The sequence below is a fragment of the Ornithorhynchus anatinus genome, chromosome 8, assembly GCF_004115215.2.
Source record: "Ornithorhynchus anatinus isolate Pmale09 chromosome 8, mOrnAna1.pri.v4, whole genome shotgun sequence".
Lineage (NCBI taxonomy): Eukaryota > Metazoa > Chordata > Mammalia > Monotremata > Ornithorhynchidae > Ornithorhynchus > Ornithorhynchus anatinus.
The window spans coordinates 40,377,987-40,390,731 of NC_041735.1; the positions used below are offsets into that span (position 1 = coordinate 40,377,987).

The following is a 12,745-nucleotide window of genomic DNA, read 5'->3' on the forward strand; positions in this document are numbered from 1 at the left end:
GGTGGCGGAGCCAGGTTTAGAACCCATGATCCCTGACTCGTAAGCCCATGCTTTTTCCACTGAGCCACGCTGCTTCTCAAGTAGGTGCCCCATACCATTCACTTGCTGTGCAGAAGACTGGTTAGGAAGTAGCTCGCTTGCCCCATCCCTCTGAGCCAGAAAAGGAATGAGGGGAAGCCAGCATGGTGACTCCCCTCCTCACCAGACAGCAGGGCGAGCTAGACCTGCTTCTGTGCCTCACTTCCCACTGCCCTCCTGCTTGCCCACTCTTTCCAGTAGCTAGAAGTAGCAACAGTAAGCAGCAATCAGTCAGTCAAATGTATCACTAATAATAATAATAATGGTATTTGTTAAGTGCTTACCATGTGCCAAGCACTATTCTAAGCACTGGGGTAGTTACAGGGTAATCAGGTGGTCCCATGTGGGGCTCACAGTCTTAATCCCCCACTTTACAAATGAGGTAACTGAGGCCCAGAGAAGTGAAGTGGCTTGCCCAAAGTAACACAGCTGACAAGTGGCGGAGCTGGGATTAGAACCCACGACCTTGGACTCCCAAGCCCGGGCTCTTTCCACGAAGCCACGCTGCTGTGTGCAGAGGACTGTACCAGGCCGACTGGCCCCCTTGCCTGAAACTGGGCAACACGCATACTAATAATAGCACTCCAGGAGGGGAGGTGCCAGGGCAGGGGAAAAGTTCAATCCCTGTGCTGGATCCCGCAAGCACTTTCTATGAGCCTTTGCGCCCGCCAGGTCCAGGAGCAGCCGAATTAAGCCGTGGTGGAATTAACGGAGGAGTAGGATGAGACCTCTCTTTATCTTTACTTCTTTCTCTCATTCTATTTCTGTCCTTCATTAACGGGGTAAGAGATGTGCTGACACTAATATAGACAGAAAGTTTCCTTCCAGATTGGCCCCAAGTAAACTGCTCCAAGGAACCGATGGAAACATTGTTCCCCACTGGGTGGGAGGTGAAGCTACACCACCCCTAGACTAAAAATGGGGCAGCCCCCAGTGCAGAGCGGGAACCAGGATGCCGTGAGTGGGATGAGTCAGAAATGAAAGAATTTTTCCAGGTAATAGCTCCTAGATCTACCCACTTGAATCGTAGGATCACTTCCCAGGACGAAAACACACCTGCTGTCTCTGTCTCTTTCCCTCTCTCTTTATCTCTCTCACTCTCTTTTTCATTTATATTTTCTCACCCACCTTCTCCTCTTCTAAGTCCCATTGCAGTGTCAGTGAAATATTAACTTGAAATGACCAATCCATTAACTTAAAGTATGTTATATACTTATTAATTTTATGATCAGCTTTCTGCATACCAACTCCTCAAAGATTTTCTTTTTGGCTCTTCTGCATGAATAAGTTGCAGATCCCTGCAGTAGGACATACAGCAGAAGTGAGCAGGGGAAAGTACAGGAGAAGAAATCCCACTTCCTTAATTTTGTTCCTTATTAGCAACTCGGGGGAAAGGTTTGGTGGGGAAAAACTTTGGAAATCATTGATTAAAATAAAGGTTGTTTTGCAGCACAATTATCCAAAAAAATTCAGTAATCCATGTTTTGCCTTTCATCAGCCTAGGTAAACAGGAGTTTGGTTTTTCTTCTCAAGATGTTATATTGTCATCACAGCTTTGAATACTCATTGATCATTTGATCACATTCCTTCTTGGGCTACAAATGAATTAATTGAAAGATCTTTCCGTGTGTGTGTGTGTGTGTGTGTGTGTGTGTGTGCTTATGCACAGGCATGTTTATATATGTGAGCAAGCCTGTGGAAGAAAGACCTGGAACATAGACAACTTCTCTTACCTCTTTTCAGGGCATTGTTTAACACCACAACTGAAGGCTGAAGCAGATCGTCAGTACAAAGCAGTTTCCCTATCCTCCTTCCAGTGTAAGAATGGTCCTGAAAGAGGTCCAGTTTCATGACATGCTTCCGAGGGGGATAAGATGCCATTTTCTCTAAGTTGCCCCTCTCCAAGCCTCTTTGGATACCTAGAGCATAGATGGTGACACCAGCCCGGCGGAGTTGGGAAGCAGGTTTACTCACTCTGTCTTCAGAGAAGCCTTCCGTGATAACTACTGCCATCCGTTGCACTCTTTTTTCATACCTTCTATTCCCATCCTGCGTGAAAATATTTTCCCTTAGGAATTTCAAGGCGGCTCCAGTCTTGGGCTTCCCACCTCGGTACGGCAGTTTGGCCAGGTGGCTCATAATTGATTCTTTGGTCTGAAACGTTTCCAGGGAAAATACAAGTCTTGGCTCATCACTGTAAAGCACCAAACCAATTCTCACATTATCGGGTCCAATAACAAGGGATTTGACAGTTTCCCTCAAAATGTTCCCAATTTGTTGGGTGCCACTCTGCCCGATATTGCTGGACTCCTCGACTAGGAATACTATATCTGCTACGGTAGCACGCAGGCACCCTAAAATAAAAAACAGATAATGCCCTGTGAATTGGTGGGAGAACAAAATTTAAAAGATTATCATAGTTCCACACTCACAACATGCACACTCACAACACACTTGTATACTGGATTAGAATTGAACAACAACTCTTTGAAGGAGAATTCAAACTGTTTAAGGCAGCAGTACACACAATACCCAAAGTCACAAAAGGCTTTTCTCTTCTGAATGCGTAAGTTCGGGAAATTATTATCAAAGCCGTTTTGCCTGAGGAAAGTAGATCTTCTCCCTTATATCTCCCTTTAGTAGGGGGTAGGAGTAGGGAAGTAGTAATGGCATTTATCAAGTGGTTATAATATGCAAGGTACTTAGCACTGTGGAGACATAATAATAATAATAATGTTGGTATTTGTTAAGCGCTTACTATGTGCCAAGCACTGTTCTAAGTGCTGGGGTAGACATAGGGGAATCAGGTTGTCCCACGTGGGGGTCACAGTCTTAATCCCCATTTTACAGATGAGGGAACTGAGGCACGGAGAAGTTAAGTGACTTGCCCACAGTCACACAGCCGACAAGTGGCAGAGCTGGGATTCGAACTCATGAGCCCTGACTCCAAAGCCCGTGCTCTTTCCACTGAGCCACGCTGCTTTATGAGGGTGTCAAAACCTGGGGGAGAGCAGGACAAAATAAAGGACAGGGTAATCTGAAAACAAGCAAAATTTGAAAGAAAAATCCTCTTTCCATTAGCCACGCAGATGGGTGTTCACTGAATGTCCCAAGATCTGATAGTAGCTACCAAACCTACTCCCTCAGTCCATCTGTAGTATTGTTGAGCTCCTACTGAATGCAGGCACTGTACTGAGCGGTTGGAAAAGTTCAGGAGAAGTAAAAAAACATGATCCCTGCCCTCAAGGAGCTGACAGTCTAATGCTTGACTGTCAACACGTGCACATGAGAGACAGCATAGCCTAGTGGAAAGAGCGTGGGCCTAGGAAACAGCCAACTGGGATCTAAACCTAGCTCTGCCACTTCTTTGATGTGTGACCTGGGGCAGGTCATCTAACGTCTCTGTGCCTCAGTTTCCTCATCTGGGAAATGGGATTTCACTATCTGTTTTTCTTCCTATTTAAGTTGTGAGCCCCATGTGGGACAGGGACTAGGGTCCAACCGGATAACTCCTCCAGCACTCAGTACTGTGCCTGGTATATAGTAAACACTTAATGATTACCACCAAATTTATGAATTATTATTACGATTGTTTCCATACTTAGCCCCACACCTGGCATCGTTCCTTTCTCCTCCTCAGTGTTGTCTCGTTTCTTAATCGAGCTTCGAAACAAGTCGATGACTTTCCGCTCCAATTGGCTGGCCCCTTCTTCTCTCTGGATTTTGAACACCAGTGAAGGAGAAGCCATTGTCTCCAGTTCTTTCTTATCAAAATTCTGAATCCCCACCGACAAGATATTTACTCCCTTTCCCCTCAGTTTCCTGGCGGCTCCTGCGACTGCATCCTCAGACTTTCCAGAGGTGATGACCACGGCATACTGAGGGACTCCCTGACCGAATCTGCTTCCCGCTGCCTCTTTGAAGAAAGTCTTCTGAAGGAACTGCAGGGCGTTGCCAGTCCGCCTTGGACCGTGTCGGAGGGTGAATCCCTGTTGGACGTAGTCGATCATCTCTGCCTTGGTCAGGTAGGTGTTGAGTAAGAACTCGACGTGACCTGTCCCACTGAACTGAGCCAGGCCAATCTGGTACCTGTTGCTTCCAACCTCCAGTGTCCTGATTATTCTGAAGATGAAATTTTTAATCAGCGGGAAGTTATTCAACTCCAGTTTCTCAGAGGCATCCACAAGGAAAACCACATCAGCGTAAGGCTTGAAGGATGCTGCGTTGGGGAATTTAGAGAGAAGGGTAGAGAGCAAGGCAGAAAAAGGAGAAATGGATGGGAGAGGAAACATGATTACTAAATACAGTACAAAGATGCTTTTATGTGAACAATGTGGAGGGAAGAGGATGTGTGCTTATATACTAGTCAGTTCAATACAATTGTCTAGCCGATGGCAGCATTTTAAAAGGTCCCTTACAGTTGTCTCTCTAAAGAGGGACAACTTTCCTGAGTCTCAAGGTTGAGGCCAGACCACGTGCTGGACTGACAAGAGTAAGGGAAGGGCTGTGAAGAGCTCTCCTCCCCTTCTCCCTATCACCAGGAGGTTCTAAGACTTAGGAAGCTTTAGCAGACCCTGGGTCAATTGTTATGATTTTCCTATCCATTAGAAAGGATAATATAGATTCTCCAATGCAGGAGGACTGAAGGAGTTTCTGGAAAATGGGCGTGAGGCGTCACATTCAGGAATGCAGAATAGTAATAACCCATACATGTGGGACATCAGCAGTGGGGGGAACCTTGAAGACCCTGACCCACCCCAGGGGTAAAAATTGTTCCAGGCTCTCTTCTCTAACTCTTCAGATATGGGAGGTAGAGCGGGAAAGGTAGGACCAGGGAGTGTTGAACTAGGGTTATTAGTTGCCAGACTGCTTCAAACTTCCTCCTGTATTCTGCAACTATTGGAATGCGAAGACCCTATCTAATCTACATCAGTCATGATAGAACTTCCACTAATGTCTACGCGTAGGGTTGACTACTCAAATCAATCAATAGCAAATATTGAGCACTACTCAGTGCAGATCTTATATAAGCACTCGAAAGAGTATACTCGAATGAATAGAACCAATCCCTGCTCCCTGGGAGCTTGCAGTCTAGATGGGGAGGCAGACGCTAATATAATTTCCAAATAAGAGTAAGGAAGGAAGTATGTAAATGCTTAAGTAAAAGGGTATGAACAAATGAGTTACAGGTGGTTGTCCAGAAATTCGTGGATGATATAAAAGGCTAGAGTGGTATTTAAGGGGATAAAACTGGGGGGGAGGAGCACAGATCAATCAGGGGAAGGTCTCCTGGGGAAGATGATTTCAAAAGGTCTTTGATTAATTCAATCAATAGTGGATAGAGCACGCGCCTGGCAGTCAGAAGGACCTGGATTCCAATGCCAGGTCTGCCAGTTGTCTGCCGTGTGCCGTGTGACCTTGAGAAGCAGCGTGGCTCAGTGGAAAAGAGCACGGGCTTGGGAGTCGGAGGTCATGGGATCCAATCCCGGCTCCACCACTTGTCAACTGTGTGACTTTGGGTAAGTCACTTAACTTTTCTGAGCCTCAGTTACCTCATATGTAAAATGGGGATGAAGATTGTGAGCCCCACGTGGGACAACCTGATCACCTTGTATCCCCCCAGTGCTTAGAACAGTGCTTTGCACTTAGTAAGCGCTTAACAAATGCCAACATCATCACCTTGGGCAAGTCACTTAACTTCTCTGTACCTCAGTTACTTCATCTGTAAAAGTCCCATGTGGGACAGGAACCGTGCCCAACCCGATTTGTTTATATCTGCCCAAGCCTGGTACATAGTAAGCACTGAACGGATACCATAAAAAAAATACTATTTATTGAATGCTTAGTCTTTGCAGAGCATTGTGCTTTGTGCTCGGGAGGCTACTTATAGTCAGTAGATATGATCCCTGGTCTCTAGCAGGGGAGATGGGGAGAGCTGTGGCTTGGTGGATATGAAGGTGCTGGGAGCTTTAGGCAGAAGTAAAGGGTTGGGAGGCAGGAGAGGCGAGAGGGAGGGATAATGAGTAGCATGGCTTGAGAGAAATGGAGCGGATGAGTTGGGGTGAACTAGAAGGGAGTAGATAACTAACGGGAAAAGGGCCTTAAAACCAGTGGTTGGGAGTGTCTGCTTCATGAAGAGAGAGACAGGAATCACTAACAGTTATTGAGGAGCAGGAAGAGGTGTGCAGAACAATGTTTTAAGAAAATTACCAGAACAGCAGAGTAAAGAATGGCCTGCAGAGGGGACAGGCTGGAGGGGGAGATAAACATTGAAGCTGATGACAGTAGTCAAACTAGGATTAGATAAATGCCTGATGTCTGTTAGGATGAAGAGGAATGGGAGGATCCTGGAAGTGTTATGGAGGAAAATCTGACAGGATTTAACAACACACTAAATATGGGAGCTGAAAGAGAAGGTGGAGCAAAAATAAAACAAATGTTGTGGGCTTCAGAAATGGGATGGGTGGGGCATTGTCAGCTGTGATGGAAGAGGTTGGTGGAAGTGAGGATATCCCAAATGGGAGGAAAGATGAGCAGTTAAGTTTTAGAACTATTGAACTTGAAGATATCCAAAGGGATACTTGGCAGAATTCCACCCTACAAACTAGGCATATTGTCAGGATTCCACATCATCAATCAGTCAACTAATTAATTGTATTTATTGAGGGCTTACTCTGTGTACAGCACTATTAGACTCTTGGAAGTGTAAAATAAAGTTAATAATGTTAATAGACACGATCGTTGCCCTCAAGGACCTTTCAGTTTCCGAGGGGTGACAAGCACTAAAATAAATTACAAAAAATGAAGGCTGGAAATAAGCATTCTGGGGATTTGTGTCATCCTATGAGAAGCAGCCTGGACTCGTGGAAAGAGTACAGGCCTGGGAGTCAGAGGAGCTGGGCTCTAATCCTGGCTCTGCCAATTGCTTGCTGTGTGACCTTGAGCAAGTCACTGAACTTCTCTGTGTCTCCGTTCTCCTGCTCTCCCTCCTATTTAGACTGTGAGCACCATGTGAGACAGGGATTGTGTCCAACCTAATTAATTTCTATCTACCCCAGCGCTTTGAACAGTGTCTGACACATAATAAGCACTTAATAAATACCAGGAAAAAACTGCAGCAAAACGGATTGAGGGCAAATCTCCCTGGGGTTGGCTAGTTAGTGAGATTCACTCACAAATGTTTGCCCAGAAACAGACTGGTACTCGTGAGTTCTAAGTGTGGCACTTCATTTGAGCAGTTTTTATTGGAAGGCAGAGAAGAGATACTTATCAAAAAGACCCCTTCCCCAGGGCAGACAAATCAGGCCCAAGTAACTCTGGTTACCTTAAAAGAGCGCATAGCTTTACTAGATAAGGGGAAGAAAGCATGATCCGTCCCGTCAAACATCAGAGACAGAGGGATTGATTAAACCACCTCCTTAGGTCCTTCCCAGGTTTGTAGTATCCTTCAATATTTTTTCTATTTTCATTATTACAACAGTAATACACCATTTCAGTCCCCTGCCTTTTGGGGGTGAGTATTATTTAGACTCCAGTGGTTGAGATAACCTATGTATGGACTACTGCCAGCAGAATATGACTTTAAGTTGTTTCGGCAGAAGTAGAGTGGCCTTTTGGAATGATCACAGTCCCGGGAGTCAGAGGACCTGACTTCTAATCCCAGCTCCCCCATTTGCCTTCTGTGTGACCTTAGCCAAGTCGTTTAACTTCTATATGCATCAGTTCCTTCCTCCGTGAAATGGGGATTCAATACCTATTCTCCCACCTCCTTAGGCTGGGAAGCCCCATGTGGGATGGGAACTGTGTCCAACCTGATCGTCATATATCTATCCCTGTACTTCATCCAGTGCTTTATACATAATAAGCACTTAGCAAATCAATCCATCACTGGTATTTATTGAGTGATTACTAGGTGCAGGGCGCTTGGGAGAGTACAATAGACAACAGAATTAGTGGATACATTCCCTGGCCATTGTGAACTTCCAGTCTAGAGACGAGCTTACAATCTGTACCACAGTTATTATTATTAGAAGTGGAAGTAATAGTGGTGATGATTTTCTGTGAATCATCCATACTCTCACGCTTGAGGTCACCGAACAGGATATCTTTGAGACTTCAGCAGCTGCGGACACTTCTGCATCCTCACACATTCGATAAGCCGTCGTTGAGTATATTAGGAGTAATTTAGCAATGTTGAAAGGGGGGCATTTTTTCCATGCCCTCTTGAAAACCAGTGCAAAAAAAACCAACCAAGGAACAACAGCAACAAAGAAATCCACAGTGCTGTTCCGCACAACTAAATAAACTGGAGCTGGAAAACAACAGAAGCAACAAAGTGGGGCATGTGCAGACAAGAGCAGTTGTTTGGGTGGCTGGACAGTTTAGACGACACAGTCTGTTTGTTTAAAAATGTTATGACTCATAGTTTTCCACACAGTTCATTCACCATATGCTGGAGTGAGGAACATGTCGTATCTGCATATTACAGAGAACAAAAAGTTCAAAGATGTTTTTACAGTATTATCCAATGAAATGGTGGAAGTAATTGACATTCCCAATTCTTAAAGATCAAGGCCAGCCAGGTTGGATTAACCATAGCAAGTGGCCAGTAGCATTGGGCAGTGTTGCTTGGCAGTTATTATAGTTGCCCCTAATAGCCTGGACTGGGGTTAGATGAAATTGCCTCCCTGCTGGGAGATAACTCTGAGGGTGTTATACCATGGCCTATCAAATTCTTCAACATGAAATCCATTTTTTTCCATTATTCCAGCTCTCTGTTAAGGATAAAAAATGACTACTGCGTGGCACTGATTTCTATTAACTTATCAATGGGAACCTTATTGTTGCCTACAGAAAACAGATTCAGGCAATAGTAATTGATTTCATGTTTTACAAAAATTAGAAATACCTTGTATTCTTTCAAGTGCACTCAATAGGCCATTTTAGTAGTCTGGGGATTTGTAAAAAGTTTTTGTTACTAAGTTTCCGGATCATAAATGAGGAAGGTCAGAGCTGAAAACAAACTTTATCAGCTTCATAACCCCTCACGGTGTTTTCCATTAATAGATCATATTTTTCCTACCACATAATAGGACCAATTTTGGTACTATATGATATAAAACGTGTTATTACAGCTTAAATGAAGCTACCAGTAATAAGTTCAGTCTTTCCATGATACAACTTGCATCTAGTTTACAAGTCTACTAAAGACAAAGTGAGGACTATAAAGGTATAAGCATCATCAAGTAAATCTGGGAGTGAAAATCCGCTCTACTTCAGAAGAAGAGTCGTGATGCATAAACAGAACTGGCATGTCAGAAAAATAACTTTTCTGATAACTTGTCAAGATGATTTGTCAGGAAGCCCGTTTCATTTAATGATTAAGCTCAGTAAAAGTTAAATGACGTGGCCATCTACAACACTGCATGAGCACCAAGATCCCAACTAAACCATCTTTCACATGAATTTTTCATCACATGAATCATGATCTCATGACACTTTTTTTTATTTCCATTGACTTGTACCAAAACTCAGCATGTATTACCAGTTTTCTGTGCCCGGAGTGGGTAGAAGGCAGCAGCAGAGAAGAATGCCCAAAAGAGGGGCTGCCAAGTGTCCATTATATAGCTGATCCTACAAAAGAAATAAAATCTGTTAGGCATAAGAGCTTTTTTAAAAAACCTCACACAGAGTTTTTCTAAAAATCAATGAGCCAATCATCCCTGTTGCTCCTATCAAGCTGACAGGAAATGGCATTACTTGTCAGATGCCAGGAGATTAATAAAACAACAACCAAAAAACATAAAACACATTTCTTCCCAACTCAGTTTTAAAAGCCTCTCTCAGAAATAGTGGGAGGATAATTAGCATTCAAGGTGACTGCTTGTATCACCCGCTAAAACCTGGGAGTCAATTTTTCATTTTTCAGAACTGGAAGTGAACATGGAGTACAGTTTGGGATGAGGGAGGGAATGGAAAACCAGAGAGGAATTTGTTCAAGGAGAAATATCTGAATTTGTTCAAGGAGAGAAGACAAGTCAAAAGAGAACTAAAGACAAAGACCAAAACATCACTTCCTGGTCTTCCTCATGGATCAGAGGATAGGGGAATGACCCAGAACCAGATATGATGGACAGTCCCTAGCTCTTGGAGAAAAGTCTTTGCTGTAGCCCTGGCTGAGCTGGGGAGAAATACCCCTTCTCCCCAGATAGTTCATGCTGTCTCTGAAATGCCTACACATCAAACTTCCTTCCCCATGCTTCTTTTTGTCTAATAAATGCCTTCAGAAGAGGTTTCTATGGTTTCTGTCCCATCCCCACACACCACCAACTTAAAATTAATTTTCAGTTCAATGTACAGAATGTGTTTAGAAGAAAGTGAATCTCTTTACTCACTCTCAGCTAATGGGGACCTAAAAATTTGATTTAAGTTTTTCTGACTACAGAGTAAATATGTTCATATCTCTTTTCTATAAGTAGGGGTGGTCGTGCCGATCACCAACTCCAAAGAAAGCCACACTCTCGCTTTGGGGAGGGAGTTTAGACACTGACTTTCAGCGTGGCTCAGTGGAATGAGCATGGGCTTGGGAGTCAGCGGACATGGATTCGAATGTTGGCTCTGCCACTTGTCAGCTGTGTGACTGTGGGCAAGTCTCTTAACTTCTCTGTGCCTCAGTTACCTCATCTGTAAAATGGGTATTAAGACTGTGAGCCTCACATGGGACAACCTGATTACCCTGTATCTCCCCCAGTGCTTAGAACAGTGCTCTGCACATAGTAAGCACTTAACAAATACCAACATTATTATTATTATTATTCCCCAGCCAGTGCAAAACCCTCAGTGGTTCAGGTCAGGCCTCCTGTGCCTCTTTGAAGAACAAATCTGTTCTGTCGTGGAATAGTGGCAGTGAATTACTTAGGGAGCACTGCTCCCATTAGCTGGAGTATATAATAAGGGCAAAACATCCAGAGTTTTCCTCCTTTCCCCTGATCTGAGTCGGGTCAGATAGGGAAGTTTGCCTCAGCTGAGACTCTCCAGTCCAGCCCAGGAAAAGTAAAATAGCCCAGAGAGTCTTGGGGTTCAAATCCCCAGCAGTGTCTTGTGTTCTGTGTCCTCACTCAGCTGCAAAGCTGGGAACAGCTTCACCCTAACCATTTCCCTGCTGCAGCCATAAAGCTCCAGCGGCCAGAATGCTAGAGTTCCCTTTAAATTCATAGGGAATGACATGGGATTTAAGGCACCAGTTCAGCTGCCAGAGGAGCATCCATAGCTGTGTTCTGCTCCAACCCCCAAAACACACAGCTCAAAGATCCAGATTGGGAGGGAGCGGAGCCCAACCACAGCTGCCCAGTCAATGATTTTCCAGCTGAAACAGGCATGCCCGGGAGAATTGGGAAGCAGAAGTGAAGGTTCCGGCTCTTCTTTCCGCAGCTCGCGAGGATGCATTACATCACCTTGGTGAACATTTTTTTCAGTACTAATGTTCTTCCAGTTCAAGTCAGATCCTTGGAACCCTTCTGAACTGGGAGCAGTGGTGCCAGAGAAGCTGCCTTGCCCACCTTCGCCACCTCTGCTTTGCTCATGGTTCTTTAAGATGCTGAGTTATATAGGGGGTTATAGCTCTTCAGCCTTGTTTTAGGGGTGGGGAATATGAGGGTAGCCATGACTAGAAATAACAGCCATTCTTTCTTACTTACAAAGCAGCTGTACCTGTTGAATGCCAAAGTGAAAAATGCCTGCACAATAGTTTCCTTCAGTTCCACAGAGAATATTCTAAACAATGAAACTAAGTTTACATTTCTATTGCAGAAGCTCTTTTGGCTTGTGGCTGTTTTGTGTTTGACTGCCAATAGGTAGTTATCTTTAGTTTTCAAAGATGGTGCCACCAACAGTGAGATCCCATTCATCTGTGCAAGTGTGGCTGAAAAGTCTAACTCATGACTGACGTTATTTGCCCATAAAGCTAGATCTTTGTTCTGCCCATGGTCTTGCTCTGTAGAGGGCCAGCCTCTGTTTTAGAATCTACCTGTTAGTATTCTGATTTTCCCAAAGCTTTTCCCAAATGACAGCAACCCCTTTTCTAATTGCTGCTCGCCAGATTAGTCTTCCAACATCAGTGGTCTCTCAACGGACCACTGCATTTGAATCTGTGCTTCATTAAGTGGGTAGATTGTTTGATCGTCACTCCCAGCTTGGTCGTGACTTCTTCCGGCTCACTGCAGCAACTGCTTGGGTAGCCAGCAATCGTCCAATCTCCTGGTGTGCTCCAGGACCTCATTACAGGTAAATATGTCTGTTATTTGGCTGTTCCTCTCAGTGGTGAACTAACCAGTGATGGTCAAATAGAGAAACAGCATAGTCTAATGGTTGGAGCACAGGCCTGGGAGTCAAAAGGGACTGGGTTCTAATCCTGGCTCTTCCACTTTCCCCTTTGCTACCCTGGGCAAGTCACTGAACTTCTCTGTGCCTCAGTTCCCTCATCTGTAAAATGGGGATTAACACTGTGAGCCCCATGTGGGACATGGACTGTGTCCACCCTGATTAACTTGTATCTACCCCAGCACTTAGTACAGTACTTGGCACAGAGTAGGTGCTAAAAAAGTAGATAAAGAGGTACAAAACAGAATTTAAAAGCTAAGCATATAAGGTGTAAAAAGACAGCCAAAAT

The 12,745-nt window shown here is 44.4% G+C and overlaps 2 protein-coding genes across 2 annotated transcripts in view; one reads left to right on the top strand and one right to left on the bottom strand.

Moving 5' to 3' along the window:
• Positions 1 to 12,745, bottom strand: part of LOC100083924 (collagen alpha-4(VI) chain-like) — a 68,288-nt gene that overhangs the window by 50,073 nt on the left and 5,470 nt on the right. The window contains exons 2-4 of the mRNA XM_029070793.1: positions 9,623 to 9,711; positions 3,692 to 4,297; positions 1,812 to 2,432 (exon numbers count right to left, since the gene is read on the bottom strand). Of these exons, the coding sequence (XP_028926626.1) occupies positions 1,812 to 2,432; positions 3,692 to 4,297; positions 9,623 to 9,698 (1,303 nt within the window). The 5' untranslated portion in view covers positions 9,699 to 9,711. The remainder of the gene's footprint in view (positions 1 to 1,811; positions 2,433 to 3,691; positions 4,298 to 9,622; positions 9,712 to 12,745) is intronic.
• Positions 4,028 to 12,745, top strand: part of CAPN7 (calpain 7) — a 74,845-nt gene continuing 66,127 nt past the window's right edge. The window contains exon 1 of the mRNA XM_029070806.1: positions 4,028 to 4,103. The gene's annotated coding sequence lies outside the window, so the exon portion shown is untranslated. The remainder of the gene's footprint in view (positions 4,104 to 12,745) is intronic.